Genomic DNA, 18120 nt, shown 5'->3' with positions numbered 1-18120 from the left:
TTTGATGCAATTGAAAAACAAACAGAATTCGGCCCAAGGCAGGCACACGCTAGGATTAGGCTGGCCACAGCCATGTTCAATTGTGAGGTAAAAACCAACCCAACATTAAAGACTTGGGTAAAATGCTAGAGACGCATGACCCAAGACGGCCTCAGAAGGGACCTTTACCTGTGGGGTCCTTGGGAAGACAGCCCCCGAGGCCAGGTAAGTGCCAGGGACCTGCATGTGTGTTGCACAGGGGCCTTGGGCTCCTCTTGGTGGGGACTCATCTCGGGAGGCAGAGGGGGTGCCAGCTTACCTTGGAGTCCCCATTGTGGAGGTCGGAGGGCAGAAAGCGGTAGGGCAGGTGGCTCTTGATGAGGCGGGGAGAGGTCAGTTCCTACGTGGAGTCAGAGGGAGAGGCAGGTCAGAGGAAGGGGTGAGACCAAGGGGAGGAGCGGGGCCAGAGGAGGAAGGAAAGGGTGGGGTTCAGGGTAAGTGGAGTTATCAGAGGGAACGACAGGGTAGTGGAGGGGCCAGGAGAGCAGCAGGGTAAGAGGGAGGAGTGAGGCCAGGGGGAGGGGTGAGGTCAAGGGGAGAGGGACCAGACGACATGGGGAGGGGTGGGGGCCAGGGAAGAAGGGTAGGAGTCAGAGGGAAAGGCGAGGCCAGGAGCGGGGAGAGGTCAGAGCAGGAGGAGGCAAGGCTGTTATTCCTTGGTCTCCTCTCCCGGAGACAGTCTCAGACCCAGCCAGGACAGCCTCCCTTGTCAACTGAGACAAATGTTTGAGACATGAGCACACCTCGGCTGGGTGTCTCTATCTGGCAGTAGAGATAAGGGTCCCGGACCTCGGCCGGGGGAGTCCACCTATCATAGCCACAGCCACAGGGTCCGCTCAGGGGGCCTGGGAGCTACTGCCCTGGCTTGGAGTGGTATCAGAGGGCAGCAGAGGCAGCAGGAGGCACCAGGCCCAGTGGGTGCTGCCAGGCTGGCGCTGGACCACACAGCAACCTGGCCTGATGCGCTTGCTGCTTCCACCTGCCCCTCAGGCCTTCCCATCAGCAGCTAGGGTGGTCCTATAAACCAGTCAGCACCCTGCTCCTCTGCTCAGAGCCCATCTTCCCAGTTCCCCTAGGAATGGGCCCAGCCCTCATGAAGCCAAAGAGCCCAGGACCATTGCCTGAAACCCCCAGGCTTGCCTATTGCTCTGGAGGGCCAGGCCCCTCACGCCGTGCAGTCTCTGTTCACCGGTCCCTATGCTCCTCTCCTCTTTCAGGACCTGCCTCAGACATCCCCACGGGAGATGGCCGGTCCCCTCCTGATCTGCTCCTCTCCCAGCACTGATCGCTGTCTAGCTACTATGGCTTCCTGGGCTGACAGGCCGGGCCTGATGCTGTCAGTCACTGCCGCCCCCAAGGCCAAGAGCGGTGCCTTGAACACGGTGGCCCTCGGCACAGCAGTACCGAATGACACCCAGACGGTTCTGCACGGACAAGGAGAGCAAGGTGACTGCTCAGGCCCGAGGGGCTGGGGTGCAGACAGGGGCCCTGGAGGGTCACAGGGGTCTTGTGCCATGCCACGGGGCAGGACGGCACTCTCAGAGCTGGGTTTCGGAATGCTACTCCAGTGGGACGGGGGCAGGCGTGGTGAAGGCTGCAGTTCTGGCCCATTCAGGTGTGAGGCTGGAACTAAAGAGGTGCAGCGGATGGAGTGGGGGGCCTCTGGGTGTGTCTGAGGGGTGAGGGGGGCAGGGCTCTGGAGTAACATTTATTTCATTCTTGATACAAAATATTTGATGCAAACGCATCCTACCCAGCTCCCTCAGAGGAGGGTCCCCAGGGGAAAGCAAGGGGGAGGCCCAGGGCCTGCTCCCCCCGAATGGCCCCTCAACCCTGTGCCCCCCAGGCACTGACTTCCTTTCCACCTCCCAGACTCCTTGACGCTGATGTATCACCCACACCCTCATCAAGTTCCAGGTCACTGCCAGCTCAGGCCTGCCAGGTTCTCTGCCGGCTATCTGGGGCTATCTGCTCTCCCCTAACCCACAGAGCCCTCAGGAGCAACTGTCAATCATCAGGGTGTAACTGCAGAAATACCCTAAAGAGGTTCTGGGACAGGTGCCACTGGCCTGGGTACCTTGATGATGTCCAGGCCCGGCTGCGGATACTCCAGGACCGGGAGCTGCTCGTCGATGTTCATCAAGCCGATCTCATCGGGGTCAGCACCCTGGCTCACCAAGTAGACCACCTCCTGCAGCAAGCTGGTGCCTGGAGGGGAGAAGCCCCAGCATGGGGTGCTCAGAGGAAACCCAAGCGCTCGGCCCTGTGCTCAGGTCAACACCTGCTGCCCAAGAAGGGCGACTCGAGTCTGGGGGAAGAGGAGTGGGCCCCGCACGGTCTCAGCCTGAATCCCCTGTGCTGGGTCATGGGCCAATCGGCTCTGATTCTCAGAGGGGCCAGGATGCTTCACAGGGCTGTTAGGAGAACAGAACAGAATAGAACCCAGCCCCTGTTACGGAAGTGGCTCAGGGGCTGTAACAGGTGGGTGACTTGGCCCAAGGCCTCCAGAGGCTGAACTTGTCAGTTTACACAGGAATGATGGGCCAGGGGAATGACCCGCTAGCCAAGATGAGGAAATGACATGTGGCCAGTATCTACTGAAACTCTAAATATATAGCCCATGCTCCAGGAACTATCCTGGGGAGACCCAAGGGAAGCCAGTGCTTGTCGATCTGTACACAGGTTCTAGAACAATCTTGGCCACTTCATAAAGTCACTTGGAAACACAAATATCCATCAGCAATAGAATGAGTAAGTTGTGACAATCACCATGGGATACTAGACAGCAATGAAAAAGAATGAACTGCAGACACAGCACAGCCAAGCCCCACAGACAGGATGTGATAGAGTCCTCCCACCCCAAGGCGCTCTGGGGTACAATCCTTATGTCCCATTGGCATGAGGTTCAAGAATGGGCAAAACTAAACTACAGTGACAGAAGTGAGAACAGTGGTTATATTTTGGGTTGGTTATTGATTCAGAGAAGGCACAAAGGCGATTCCGGGGTCTAGAGCTATTAACTAGGTCTGGTGGGAATTACACAGAAGCATGCTACAATATGCTACAATATTATCATACATGCAGGTTTTCATCTATGGTCCCGGCTCATTATCCCCCCAGCCCTTATTACAGTCTTTTGTCATAACACTGGACCACTCCGAGCCTCAGAAGCAGGACTTAGTATACAGTCTCTCTCTCTCTCTCTGTCTCTCTCTCTCCCCCCCCCCCCTCCCTCCTCTCTCTCTCTCTCTCCCCCCTCTTCTCTCTCCCTCTCTCTGCCTTCCTCCAACTCATGTGCACGTATAAGATATAATTCAATTAAAAAGAGAAAAATCACCTCCACCTGCCAGTGGCCTAGTCAGCATAACCTGCTCTCCTAAGCCTGTGGGGAGATGTGGCCAACGGGAAGAGCCTGGGCAAGCACAGCGTGCCACGCCATTAAAGGCAGGGAGAGGCCTGCAGGGAACAAGGAGCTCGTGTGTGCTGAGGACACCCTGGCACTCGCTCACAGGACCACAGCTGCCCACTGGGCTACAGACATGCTGACCAATTCTCCCTCCTCACAAATCAGCCACCTGGCTTAGTAGGCCTCCTGCCTGGGTCTGGGAACTGTCCCTCTGGGACAAACAGCACCTTTCGCACTCAGGTTCGACGGCTTCCAGCCCAAAACCCTTCCGTAGCTTCCCACTGTTCACAAACTCAGGCCCAGGTATTCAACCATTTACTGAGGCCCTCTGAGCTCTCCACACCTGGCACAGGGTCCAGGCTGCACCCTCCTGGGTGGGGCCAACCACAGCACTATCCACTCAGCCTGTATGCTCCTCCCAGCCTCAGCCTAGGCAGAGCTGTCTCAGAGCCCCCGCCCCTTCGAGTCAGCCTTTTCTGATGGCCAGGATCACCTGCAGTGCGCACCCTGGGACGCATGGGACAGGCCCTCTCTTCCCTGCTACGGCCCAGGGGCAGCAGGCACTGTGACCGGCCCCACACCTGGTGCAGGCAGGAGGAAGCGGGGCCCCGCCTGGACCACACATGGGGCTGACTGCATGCACTGGTGCCTTGAGTGCAGAGTCCCATTCGAGGACCCTAGGGCCAGGCAGGACACCCAGCCAGAAGTGTGCTGGGACCAAAGGTAACTCCCCGGGGAGAAAGGCGGTCCTCTGCGCTTTCTCCAGCCTCTGTCCCCAGGCCCCAAAACAGCTCCAGGTCCCCAGTGATCCTCAGTCATCACCTTGTCTGACCTCCCAGAAGAAATGGGCACAGCTTAACCCACCGTGGTCCCTTCACATCAGCGGCTCCGGTTTCTGCCACTGGCTCCTCATCTTCCCACCCTGAACACGGTGACAGCCCGGAGTGCAGCCCCAGCCCCCTCCCCCCAGGTCACACCCAGGTCCACCCCTCCACACATCAGCCTCCGGGGCACATGCCCATGAACTCCAGCAGCTCACTCGCTGCCCAGCACCTCAGCGGGACCCAGCCGGCTCTGGGGGGAACGTCCGAGGCTGTCTCCTCTGCAGCCCCTGCAGCCCGTCTCAGCAAGCAGCCCCTCCAGCTGACAGGGCTCGGGCTGCATGGTGGCCTCACTGTGGCTCACCCGGCTCCTCTCCTCTCTCCTTGCCTCAGCTAGCCCCGCCAACCCTGCCATCTGGTGTGTCCAGAGCTGACCCTCCCCCTGCGACACCGCGTCCTCACACCCGAGCTGCTTCCCACGAGGGCTCCTCCCTGGCTCTCTGCTGCCACCCAGCTCACTCTGCCTTCTAGTACAGGGGTCCCCAACCCCCAGGCCATGGGTCTGTGGCCTGTTGGGAACCAGGACGCACAGGAGGAGGCGAGCAGTGCAGGAGCAGGCATTACAGCCTGAGCTCTGCCTCCTGTCAGATCAGCGGGAACACAAGATTCTCACAGGAGCATGAACTCTACTGTGAACTGCACCTACGAGGGATCTGGGCTGTGTGGTCCTCATGAGAATCTAATTAAACCCCGACGATCTGAGGTGGAGCAGTTTCATCATGAAACCATCCCCATTACCCCACCACCTGGGTCCATGGAAAAACTGTCTTCTGCAAAACCAGTCCCTGGTGCCAAAAAGGTTGAGGACCACTATTCTACCTCTGTTTTCAACCCAGTAACCAAAACTGTGGCTTTAACATGGAAGTCAGACCCCACCACTGTCCACTGCCGCCGTCTGGAGCAGCTCTGCCTCCCGCAGAGTCAACGCAAGGCCTTCACCATGTTCCACTCCCTCACCACCTGGCTCTCCCCTGAGCTCCCTCCCACCTCTGAGCCCAACCAGCCCTTCCCCAGGCTGCTGGCATTGGTGCCCCTACCTGGAGCCTCCTCACTCCCTGACTCCTCCCTGTGCCTGCTCAGATGCCGCTCAGTCAGCACAGACTCCTTCACCAGCTATGGGTCTAACTCCTGCCCCTCGCCCTGTCATGTGGTCCCTCTGTGCTATCTACCTGCCCAGGAACAGCCTGCAAATTCCTTTGCGTGCTCTCTCCCCTCTCCACCTTAAGGACAGGGGCTGTTTTGTCTTGTTCTTTGCTGCACCCGGAGAGCCAGCATGTGGCCATGCTCAATTCATATTTCCTGAGTGGACCAACAAACGCTGGGTGCTGCATAGACTCTGAGTAATCAGAAGGGGATGTGTTGATCAAGGAAGACTTCCTGGAGGAGGGAGCTTTGGGGCAAAGGCACTGAAGGAAGGAAGTGGTGTGGCTTGGTGATGGAAAACAAGCTCTCTTCAATACACAGAAAGAACTTCTCAGCACATGGACTCTCCCACCAACCTGAGTAGGAAATACAACCATCCTCATGGCAGACGAGGCTCCTAAGGCCAAAATGTGCCAAGGGTTACAGAACCAGAGTGTGGCTGACTTGCCTGTTCCTCCTCGTGAGGACCATCCAGCCAGCAGCTCGGGACAGCCGCAGTGAGGGGGTCTTTGTCCTTAGAAATCAGACTGCGGGCAGCATCCCTGAAAGGGGCCTCTCCCAGTGACATCTTCATCACCTATTCTTCACGTTCCCCACCCCTGCAGCCCCACAGGCCAACAACCCAGACAGACATTCTCTGCACATTAAAGTCTTCTTACATCAATATCGGCCACTTCAGTTCCACAAGTCCCATCCTCACCCCCATTAAATATTTATGCCAGAAGATCAGCCAAAGGAAGCTCTTGACTCGTCAGGTCCACCTGGCCCTGTCCCCGTGGCCCTTCTCTCCAGCCTGCCACGTCCATTTCCTGGTTGAACACCTGCTAACCTTACCTTCTCCCGCTTCCAGGAGAATTCAACAGGAGGTCAACACGGGCATCAGGGAGAGAGGGGCAGCGAGAACACACCAGGAAACACGCAGGGAACAGGTCCCGGCCTTCCTAGGGCATAAAGCCAGCTGGCAAGATGCGATAACATGATCAAAGAAAAATGGTCATTATACTATCTGGTCACTTACCTCATTCCAGGCACACTTCTAAGCACTTTGAACCCAAGATCAAACCCAGCTTCAGAGTCAGACAGTCCTAGCTCTGCAAGGCCCTCTGCCAGACGCCAAGCTGTGGCACCCAGCACTCCTCCCACTGGTCTCTCTCCATGCTCCTGGTGGTGCCCTTGGGCATGGGCATGAGCCCTGCCAGCCCCTCCACCCACCCTCACTGTGGCCAACTGTACCCAGGGGCTCCTGAGGTCCCAGTGATGTGGCCCTGCCAGCCCTCCACCCACCCCCTCTGCTCTGGCCAGCCTCCCACCCCCTTCCAAGCCCAGCGCCCCAGTGGCCCAAGGCCTTCAACAGGCTGCCCTCTGCCTGGCCAGCCCGGGCTTGCTCTGTGGGTCGCTGCTCCCAGGAAGCCTTCCCTGACAACACGCCTCTCGATCAGGTGCCCTTCCCTGGTCCCACAGAGCCCTGGACACTGTCCTAGCACACTGTCACACCGTGCCTGGCTGGGGCAAGACCTGTGAGGGCAAGGAACTGGTCTTAGTCACTGTTTTAGTTTCCCAGGGTGCTGCCAGAGATCACCCAAAACTTGGTGGCTTAAAACAAGAGAAATGTATTCTCTCACAGTGCACACTTTTGGAGGCCAGAAGTCCCAAAGTTGAGGTGTGGGCAGGGCTGTGCCCCTTTCTGGAGACTGAGGGAGAATCCTCTTCTGCTGCTCTCCCCCCCACCCACCTTGCCACTGCCCTCCTCCTTCCTGCCTGGCACTCCGACCCCAGCGCAGGTACCCCCACCCACTCAGCGAGCCTTTTATTCACTCAGCAGAGGGCTCACTATGTGCCAGGCTCCAGGCTGGCCCAGGAGTCCCAGGAATGACACCATCCCTGCCACCTTCCAGAAAATGGAGGTGGTGATGCCCCTCTCTTCTTCACAGGGCTGCTGGGGTCAAAGGAGATGACGTGCAGAAGGGCCACAAAGAGAATCAGGCCTGCTCAGGCCCAAAGAGAATCAATATAAACCAACGTCAACTCAGCAACTGAAATCAAGATAGGGCACCACCAACAGGACCTGCTCACTTGCAAGGACACGCCACAGTCTCACAGCAAACCTGGCAACCCTCATTACAGCACAGGACAGGAACCTCCTGGCACCCACCGATGAAGCCACACACCTGGAGCAGGCAAAGCAACGCCCACAGCCAACCCTGTGGCGCCCTCCACTGGCCTCGAGCAGGAGGGTCCATGAGCACTACCTTTACTGACAGGGAAACAAGGCACTGGGAAGTGGGGGCCCGCCTGGAGCTGGAGCCACTTCCCAACAGGGCCAGGTGGGGCCGAGGCAGGAGTGAGAGGTGGAGGAGTCCTAGTGAGGCCTGTCATGTTGCTGTGGGACAAACGGGGGCACGCGGCTGTGGCTACGCTGGGGCCCCTGAAGAGCAGTGAGGGCAAACACGCCACTGCCAAGGTGGGGGCCCAGGAGGGCACCAATCTTCCTCATCACAGCTGGGCAGCTGGAAGCCAGCCCAGGCCCCAGCAGATCCACCCTGAGCAGGGAAGAGTCAAGCTTTCAAACAGAAACCAGGCGAGCCAACAGGGCAGGGCCACCCGCTGGCCAGTAACTCGAGCCAAACGCGCTCTCCAGCAGCTCTTCGCAAGTCAGCTAGAAGCAGTAATTCACAGAAGTGCCTCTGCTGACACCACTGCAATCACTTCTGAGTGGCAAACCGATCAATACCTCCTGCAGCAGCGCGCAGTGCACACTGACACCTGGACTTGGGTCGAGGCCTGCAGGAGGCCACTGCTGTTCTGGGGTGGAACTCCCCAGGACTCTAGAGAATAGCCTGTCTTAATACTGGGCACAGAGCCCATCAAAAATTCCCACCAGAACTCATCACAGAAGGCATCAGAACTGATCAGAACGGCCTGGAAACCACTAGGACCCTGTGGCTGAAACCCTTTGATTTTCACTCACAGGATTCACCAGTCGCACCTCTGACAGGGACAGGCGGCAGGGAAATATGGGGCAGAAGAGGGCAGGTCCCCAGCGGGGGCCCCACCCTCAAGCCAAAAGGCCTGATACCAAGGCCCGAAGTGAGAACTTACATCCCTGTTTTCCCGCTCAAATGTTATCATTTCCAAAACCACGCCCTACCCCCAATCCTGTGCCTATAAAAACCCCAGAACTCAGCTAGCAGAGAGAGAAAAAGTAACTGGACGTCAGAGACTTCGGTTGGACATCAGACAGAAGCAGCGTGACTTCAGAGGAACAGGCTGATGGTATAGCTTCAGAGTGTCTGGCCAGGGATGGCCAGACTCCAGGGGAAGATAACCTTCCCACTCCGTCCCATTTTCAGCTCCCCTTCCTGCTGAGAGCCACTTTCATCAGCAATAAAATCCCCCACATTTACCATCTCCAATTCGTTCATGCAGCCTCATTCCTCCTGGATGCCAGACAAGAACTCAGGTGCCACGAGTGCGGGTGCCAAAGGCTGTCACACTGACCCTTAGCCCTCGCTGGCAGAAGGCAGCTGCCTCACATGAAAAGGCAGAGGGCCCACTGAGCTGGTAATACTTCAGCCGTCCACAGACGGCCGGGTTAGAAGAGCACTGGAACACTTCCTCTGAACCCCAGGGGCTGCTGCGGGGCTGGTACAAAGTTTGTTCCCGCACCCGCTCACCTGCGTGCTCCCTCCCTCGAGGGTGAAACGAAGGAGGTTCGAGTGAGTGGAGTCCGCCCCTGCCAGCGCCAGAGCAGCCAGCTGACTCCAGCACTCGTGTACTCCAGCTCCCGCCTGCGAAGGAGTCAGGAAATGTCCAGCTTCACTTGTACCTAGTTGAAAAAGTCAGTCCTGTAAGGCACAAAGATCTACAGTTCTCTCCTCCTCTAATCCCACTCCCCAGAAGGAGACCTTTGGTAGATTCCTTTTGCCCTCAAATTTTCAAAAAGTGTACTGATATCATTATTTTATGATCTGTACATATTAGATGGGCTAATGATTTTTGACTGTGAAAGATGAGGACTTAGCCAAGTTCCCGTACACACAAGCTTCCCTCCTGCCGATACAGTCGCAGCACGATTTTGGATTTAATTCAAGGCTTAATTTGGTGTTTAATGCAAAGTACACCATGTAGTGATTACATTTCCTCTTTTGTATACTATTTCACTTTTCCCAGAGTAGGTAACTGTCTTAGTTTGCTTATTTCATTTTCTGTATTGCTATTAATAACTCCTTCCACAACTCTAACAAGCCTCCAAGCCTCAACACGGCCAGAGACATGGGTGGGTGTTCGCTCAATCCCATTTGCTGCTTGGGGACATGCCCCTGCCCGCTCTGCTCTCCCTCCCTCATCTGAGTGAGCGGCCTGGCATGGCTGCATGGGACCTTCCTAGACCTCCCCCCACCTTGGGTGCACTGGTCCTTTCTCCACAGCCCCCAACTGCAGGTGCCCTGGCTGCTTCCTGGGCATGTGAGACTGAGGTAACTGCAAACATCCATATTCACCTCCCACGTGAGGGACAGTCTGGTCGTGTACAGAAGCCCAGGCTGGAGATCGCTTTCCGTCGTTCAGTCTTCTCGCTGCCAGTGGTGCCGCTGAGATCCTGGGGGCCTATTTTCCTCTCTGTGGGAGCTCTGAGATCTTCTCTTTGCCCCAGTTTACTCGTTCACTAGGCCAGACAGTTGGCAGGGGTTGGGGGTGTCTTTTATTGAGCTCTGAACATTCGGAAAACTCTGGCTTCAATAATTTTCTCTACCATACTCTGTTCCCTTTCTGGAACTCCAAGATTAAACTTCCATTTTTCTTATCTTTTTGCTCCTGTTTGTCACCATTTTGCAAAAATTTTTATTCTACTTCCTGGACTATTTTCTCAGCCTGACCACCCAAACCTCACAACTATGCATTTAAAACCTCCACCTTCACACTTTTCATCTCCAGGAGTCTTTGATGATCTCTCGTTATTCCTGTCTTCACTGCTGCTTCCTTCAGTGAAAGCAACACGTGTCTTGACTCTCAAAGGATACTGCAAAGACTTATGAGTGGAGGTGGCGTTATTCTGGGTTTTTAGGTTTTCTTCTGCTCCTCACATGGTCTTTGCTTTCTCGGAGTCCTTTTTTCTGCTTTGTGTTTTGTCTCTGCAGGTCTCTATCCTTCCTGTTGGAGACTTGCTACCTGGTGATCTTGAGTCCACTCACAGGTGAGGGAGAGACCGTGGGAGCAGCCCTGGGGGCCACACATGCCTGGGGGAGCAGCCTCGGTGCTTTCACAGCTGAGGACCTGTCACTTCGGTGGGAGATTCCATGAGTAGGTATAGGGCTCTGCTTTGGGGTCAATTTCTCAAGAGGGTGCCTCCAACCCCAGCCTGGAGACTGGAACCAGGTCACAGGCATCCTAAGAGCTGAGGCGAGGAGGGGCTGGTAATCCCACCCTCCAAGTGTGCAGCCTGTGTGTGACCCTACTTCCCACATGCCCTGTGTCCCAGCCTTCAGCTGTGCACGGGACCCTCACATCACAGCCTCTCCGGTCCCCAAAGAAGAAAACTGTCTTGGTGACAGCCTCTGGTTTCCATCCCCAGTGTCATGGACACCACATCAGCTGCTTCCTGGGCTGGGCTGCTGGAATGGGTTCCCACCTGGCCGCCCTCCCGACTGCGGCATTCAGGTTCCCTGCCTGCCCAGTGAGCCAGCACTCAGCCCTGCCTGTGATCTTTTGGGTTTCCAATCCACCGCGCCCTCCTCTCCTGCTCTGGGAGTTCAGAGCTTTCTATCCCTTTATTGTCACTTTAGTGAGGTTTCAAGAGGAAACAGACACCAGCGTGTGTGTTCAGTCTGCCCCACTGAAACACAGCCGCTTACAGGGTTCTGGAGTCCCAGGACATCCACAGGGATGCCAGAATCCCCCGGCTCCCTGAGAAACAGCAACAGCTGGAAGTTTTTTTTTTTTTTTTTTTTTTTTTTTTTTTTTTTTGAGACAGGGTCTCACTCTGTGGCTCAGGCTGGAGTGCAGTGGCGCAATCATGGCTCACTGCAGCCTCACCCTCCTGGGTCCAAGGGATCCTCCCATCTCAGCCTCCTAAGTAGTTGGAACCACAGGCACACGCCACCACACCTGGCTAGTTTTTTTTGTTTGTTTGTTTGATTGGTTGGTTTTTGTAGAGATAGGGGTCTCCCTATGTTGCCCAGACGGTCTTGAACTCCTGGGCTCAAGCAATTCTCCTGCCTCAGCCATCCAAAGTGCTGGGATTACAAATGTGAGCCACCATGCCCGCCCACACAGCGGAACTTTTAAAGGGGCAACTCATCAGGGCCGGGCAACAGTCCAGGGCCTGGGGGCTTCTGCCTCCATCCGGGTGGGAACTGTCCCCCAACAGACACTGAGAATGCTCCCCACCTCCAAAAGGAAAAGGTGAAGGACGTCTGTTAAGTACCTGCCGCAGCCAGTCCTTGTCCCTGTGCTTCCTCACACTGTCTCTCAGCTCTCAAGACAATGCCCTCGACACAGAGCGGGACGGGAAGCTCTAAGAGGAAAAGCAGAGTTCCTGGTCACACGGCTGGCAACTGGATGGGGAACCAAGACTTCCGGAGCCCAGCGCACAGCACCAGCTGAGGACATGCTGACCGAGACCCAGGAGCTCACTACAACTTCCCCCTTGAGTCTCACATACCTCACTGGAGCTGCTGTTACCATCTAGCTTCACACAGGACCACACAGGCTCAGGGATGAACTGTCCAGGGCCACAGAGGCCAGTGGGCAGTGAACTCAACACCTGAAACTTTTGCTCCAGAACCAGAGTGCTTTACACACACATCAGACACACAGACATACATATGTATACTCAACGCACACCACATACATAACACACATACCACACACACTCCTTCAAACACAGCACGCACACACACACCAGACACAGCACATGTGCACTCACACTCGCTCCACACACAAACACCACACACACACATCACATGCACACACACCACACACATACACCCATACACACTAGACACACACAGCACCAAGGCTCACAAAGCAAGAGAGCAACAAAACAGGGTCACGTCCCACGTGTACTCATTTGCGGGATAAATCTCCGACCGTTTCCTAGCTACGATCAAGCAAAGGTGAGGCAGATGGGGCAGTTGCTGGGACTGACCCCCACCCATGACAGTGGCAGCTCACTTCTAGGCCTGGGACCCTGGGAAACGAGTTACAGCCATCCCCACCCCACCCCTGCCCACTCTGGACCACATCCACAGCCAGACCCCTGCTGGATGCAGAGGAGAAACAGGCACAGTCCCTGGCCGTGACTCCGTCCTCCTGCTGGGGTGATGCCAGGCAGCTGCCGCATGCTGGGCTCCACAGCCAGGCCTGCCTGGTCCAGGAAGCTCCGGCAACCCTGGGTTGGCCCCAGCCTCTGTCTCATGAGACTCTGAAAACCTGGAGCCCAGATTCCCAGCCTAGCTGTGCCAGCGACTCTGGGAGGTCTGAAAGTCACTGCTCCTCTGGGCCTCAGTTTCCTCAAAGTGAACTTCTCCTAGGCTTTAGCTCTTCTGTTCTGGGTATACAACCCTGAGGCTGCCAAGAGGCTACCAGGAGATTGCTGCACCTTCAGACAGAGCTGGCACAGCAAGCAGAGCGTGGCTCCGCCCCAGGGGGAAAACGCTCCGCCCCAGGGGGAAAACGCTCCGCCCCAGGGGGCAGAAGCTCTGCCTCAAGGGGAAGAGGCTCCACCTTTGTATGAGAGAAAGTCAGGGAAGGCTTTTGTAAAAAAACAGCCTTTGCAATGGGACCTTCAGGACGAGGGGAGAAACCAGTTGTAAGAAGCTTTGGGGAAAGGAGGCTCTGGCGTGTGGCATTAAGGGCCCCAGCTTGCCCTCATGCAGCATCTCAAGACATCAGTGGTGGTGAGGATGGTGCGGACAACAATGGCAGACAGGGCAATGACCACAATACATGCCCCACGCGCATCTTTGCTGTGTGACTTCACGGCCCCTCATAAAGGTCCTGCTCTGTGACTCTGGGCACGACCATACGACTTGGCCAACGGAGACGCTGCACGTCTCTGCTTATTCTTCTGCACTTCCACTGCTGCCAAGAGAAGGCCATTGGCCCAGGCTAGCCTGCTAGTCCCAGGAGGAGAAAAAGAGGTGCCTGGAGCAGAGCTGCCCCCGCCAAGCCCAGCCCGAAGCAGGGCCCCAGTCAATCTGCACACACGGGGGACAGTCTGGCCAAGACCAGCTGGGAAAGAATCAGGGCCTTGCCCAAAATTAAAATTCAGACCTAAGTCTTTATAACTGGTCCCCTCTTCCAGTAGAGCCTACCAGTGCCCACCTATACCCCTCAGCTGCCCTAGAGGTCACCTGCAGCACTGGTGAGGGCTTCTGACTTCAAGCACCTGGGCCTGCTTCCCACCTGGCCGCAGAGGAGGAGGCCCAGAAGTGCAGGGAGCCGATGCCCTGAGCCACCCCCAACCACTGAGGGACAAGAGTTGGCGCCTGCCCCGCACATGCCAGAGAAGGCTCCTAGCTGTGTTCACATCGTCTCTCAAGGGATGCTGGCAGGCTGAGCCCCAGGCTCCCGCAGTCACTCCTTTCCTGGCTTCTTCCCCCTTTGCCTTCTGAGACCACCTCCCATCTGACTAGCAGAGGCCCACTCTCTAGTACAAAAGCACACCCACTCACACGCCTGGGCTCTCAGCCCTGAGAGAGGCGACAGTCATGAGGGCTCTGGATCCAGAGTCCTGATTTGGAAACCAGGTCGGCTGCCTCCAGACAACAGGACACTGGACAAGATCTGCCCCTCTATGTGAGTTCCTCATCTGGAAGGCGAGGACAGTGATGAACTCAATGTCATTCCCCACAGAGCACCCTCCAGGCATCAGCAGCAGCGACAATTGTGCGGACAGTGACAGCGGACGAACCACTGACCCCACTCATGACCCTGGGGCTGGCACCACCCAAAGCCGGGCCCACTGGAAGGACGTGGCAGCGCAGGGAGATGCCACCCACAGAGTCAGGCTGGCCTGGGCCGGTTTCTTCTCAGGGCCTTGGTTCCTTACCCAAAAAATGGCCTGTTTCATGGCAAAGTTGTGAGGACGGGGAGGATCAAACAAAGCACTTGGCACAAGGACAGGAAACCCGCTCTCCTCCCTGGTCGCTCTGAGGCTTGAGCAGGACGAATGCCAACCACCTAGTCCAATGCCCCTGCCGCTGGTGGGGTCAACAGGTCCCAGGACAGCCTGGCTCATTTCAAGCTAAGCCAAGTCCTGAAGCCCAAGCCAGGGCCTCTGGCTCACCAGCCCCCACAAAATGACTGGTTTAGCTTCCAGAAAATGCCAGCAAGTCTCCAAAGCATGCTTTAAGGAGGCTTCCACCTCCCAGTGGGCCCTCCACTCTCCTCTCACTCACTCCAGAAGCCCATGCTAGGACTCCGCTCCCTGCTAACCACACACAGTCACACTGTACAACATCCTGTCCCACATCCCAGGAGCGACACACACGCCCACCTATCCGATCTAGTGGTCGGAGACCAGGAGGGACCACTACGGCCCCTTCCCCCTAGATGCAGGATGCTGGAAAGAGCCGCCCCACACGAACAGGGAGAGGTCAGATAAAATACAAGATCCCAGCTTCACTCAACTAAGATGGGCCCTTCCTCAGAGTGGCAGGAGGTAAGCACCAGCTCACCTGAGACAGGGCCCTGGAGGAAGAGAAGTCAGCCCATGCAGGTGGCAAGAGGAATTCAGGCAAAATGTTTCCACGCTGGTAAAAGCCAAAGGTGAGCCCATGTGACAGCACAGAACCTCTGAAGCCAGAGAATCCAGAGAATCTTACACTGAGCAGAGAGCTGGCCCCCAAACACAGGGTCTTCTCCAGACCTGGGCCAGGTGCTCAGGAGAAAGAGTGGGAGGCAGCATGCTTTGGAGAGTGCCATGGCTGTGGGAGAAGAAAAACATCCTACTTGCGCCCTTCTCCCTTACAGAAAAAAGGCTTTAAGCCACGGAGAGAGGGGCAGAAAACTGTGTCACCTCCCAGGGCACTGGTGAAGACCCAGTGTGGCTGGAGATAGGCAAAAGGAAAAACCAAGACTCTGCCCTTTGGGGAGGGGCAGGAAACTGTACCTGGGCCCTGACTACTAGAGATCCTCAACACTACAGAAAGGACATGAAACTCCTGCACAAGAGTTACCATCCAGGCAGAGTTTGGCTGCCACTCAGAGGAGGGCAGGATCAATGAAAAAGCTGCACCCAGACCCAGCAACATGGATCCTGCGGAAGACTGCAGCTAGACCACACACCAGAGAACCCCAAACCCTCCCTGCCAAGCTACTAAACCAAAGTAACAGATAACAGCAGAGTCTATCACTGGCACACGGGTAAGAGTGTGCAGACAAAACTCCTCCACAGTTCAGACCTACGAGGAAGACCAAAAGCTGGAGGTGGAGCAGGAACACTGAGAAAAATCCTCTGGAAACTCAGCCTCTCCACTGAACACAAGCTACCACTACAATAATATGAAACCGGCCGGGCGCGGTGGCTCAAGCCTGTAATCCCAGCACTTTGGGAGGCCGAGATGGGTGGATCACGAGGTCAGGAGATCGAGACCATCCTGGCTAACACGGTGAAACCCCATCTCTACTAAAAAATACAAAAAACTAGCTGGGCGAGGTGGCGGGCGCCTGTAGTCCCAGCTACTCGGGAGGCTGAGGCAGGAGAATGGCGGGAACCCGGAAGGCGGAGCTGCAGTGAGCTGAGATCCGGCCACTGCACTCCAGCTTGGGCGACAGAGCGAGACTCCGTCTCAAAAAAAAAAAAAAAAATATGAAACCAATGATTGCTCAAGGTAATCAGATCAACACCCAAACCCAAACCAGACCAACGAGGCAGGGTTAACTCAATTCCTTACACTAACGGCCTAGCAGTTTAAAAGCCAGCCTCATTTCCAAGCATAAATATGGCTGACTTTAGTCTCTACTGTCTAATATACTGTGTTGAGCAGTCAAAAGGTACTATTCCAAAAAAAAAAAAAAAACCTGTCAAGAGACAAAGCAATCAACAGAATCAGACTCATGGAATTGATGAGAAGTCTGATTAACATGTCAAAGGTTCCCAAGGAAAAGGTGGACAACACCCAGGAACAGATAGCATTATTTCAGCAGAGAAATGGAAACTCTAAGTGGAAATGGTAGAGGGAAAAAACATAACGAAAACACTGAATGCTTTTGACAGCTCATCAGCAGACTTGACACAGCAGAAGAAAGAAGCAGTTAGCCACAGATTGGTCCACAGAGATTACCCAAACTGGAACAAAAAGAGAAAAAGAAAGAAGCCAGGTGCAGTAGCATGCCTGCAGACCCAGCTACTCAGGAGGCTGAGGAAGGAGGACTGCTTAAACCCAGGAACTCTAGGCCAGTCTGAACAGCACAGTGAGATCTTGTCTCAAAAAATAAAAATTTAAAAAAAGGAAAGTAAAAAGAGGGAAGAAAACAGAATAGAACATCCAAGAGCTGGAGGACAACGTCAAACAATCTAACATACATGTAACTAGAATCTCAAAGGAAGAAAGAATGAGCTAAAAGAAGTATTTCCTAAGATAATCGCTGAGAATTTTTCCAAAATAATGAAAAGCATCAAACCACAGATCCAAGAGGCTTAGAGGAATCCCAAGTAGAAGAATTAACACACACATACAAAAACCCTGGACATATCATATTCAAAGTGCTGAAAATCAAAGACAAAGAGAAAACATTGAAGGCAGCCAGAGGAAAACAGGCACATTACCCAGTGGAAAAAAGAACAAGCCAACATTTCAGCAGGAGCTAAACAAGCCAAGGCCTGGCATGGCAGCTCACGCCTGTAATCTCAGCACTTTGGGAGGCCGAGCTAAGAGGATCATTTGAGCCCATGAGTCCAAGACCAGCCTAGGCAACATGGTGAGACCCTATCTCTACAAAAATACAAAAATTAGCCAGGTGTGGTGGCGCACACCTATAGTCCTAGCTACTTGGGAAGTTGAGGCAGGAGGACTGCTTGACCCCAGGAGGTCGAGGCTGCAGTAAGCCATGATTGCATCACTGCACTCTAGCCTGGGCAATAGAGTAAGACCCTGCCGAAGGAGGGAGGGAGGGAGGGAGGGAAGGGAGGGAAGGGAGGGAGAGAGGGAGGGAGGGAGGGAGGGAGGGAGGGAGGGAGGGAGGGAGGGAGGGAGGGAGGAAGGAAAAGAAACTATGGCCAGGCACAGTGACTCACACCTATAATCCCAGCACTTTGGGAGGCCAAGGCAAAAGGAACTATGGCCAGGCATGGTGGCTCACACCCACAATCCCCGGACTTTGGGAGGCCAAGGCAGGAGGATTATTAAAGCCCAGGAGTTCAAGACCAACCTGGTCAATATGGCAAGACCACCATCCCTACAAAAAAATTTTAAAATTGCCGGGCGCGGTGGCTCACGCCTGTAATCCCAGCACTTTGGGAGGCCGAGGCGGGCGGATCACAAGGTCAGGAGATCGAGACCACGGTGAAACCCCGTTTCTACTAAAAATACAAAAAATTAGCCGGGCGCGGTGGCGGGCGCCTGTAGTCCCAGCTACTCAGGAGGCTGAGGCAGGAGAATGGCGTGAACCCGGGAGGCAGAGCTTGCAGTGAGCCGAGATTGCGCCACT

The 18120-nt window shown here is 55.4% G+C and overlaps 3 protein-coding genes across 4 annotated transcripts in view; 2 read left to right on the top strand and 1 right to left on the bottom strand.

Annotated features, from left to right (window-relative positions):
* The window catches only part of SULT4A1 (sulfotransferase family 4A member 1), a 996812-nt gene that overhangs the window by 15099 nt on the left and 963593 nt on the right, over window positions 1-18120 (bottom strand). For both annotated transcript variants that reach the window (XM_050806025.1, XM_050806024.1), the window contains 2 exons: window positions 2117-2247; window positions 299-379 (listed from right to left, as the gene is read on the bottom strand). In XM_050806025.1, coding sequence (XP_050661982.1) covers window positions 299-379; window positions 2117-2247 — 212 coding nt within the window. The remainder of the gene's footprint in view (window positions 1-298; window positions 380-2116; window positions 2248-18120) is intronic.
* Window positions 1-18120, top strand: part of PARVB (parvin beta) — a 695786-nt gene that overhangs the window by 371875 nt on the left and 305791 nt on the right. The window lies entirely within an intron of this gene.
* The window catches only part of SAMM50 (SAMM50 sorting and assembly machinery component), a 718434-nt gene that overhangs the window by 563102 nt on the left and 137212 nt on the right, over window positions 1-18120 (top strand). The gene's annotated exons all lie outside the window — the stretch shown is intronic.

This window comes from Macaca thibetana, chromosome 10 (assembly GCF_024542745.1).
Source record: "Macaca thibetana thibetana isolate TM-01 chromosome 10, ASM2454274v1, whole genome shotgun sequence".
NCBI lineage: Eukaryota > Metazoa > Chordata > Mammalia > Primates > Cercopithecidae > Macaca > Macaca thibetana.
The sequence above is the reverse complement of the archived record's forward strand: the minus strand, read 5'-3'. Positions and strand labels throughout refer to the sequence as shown.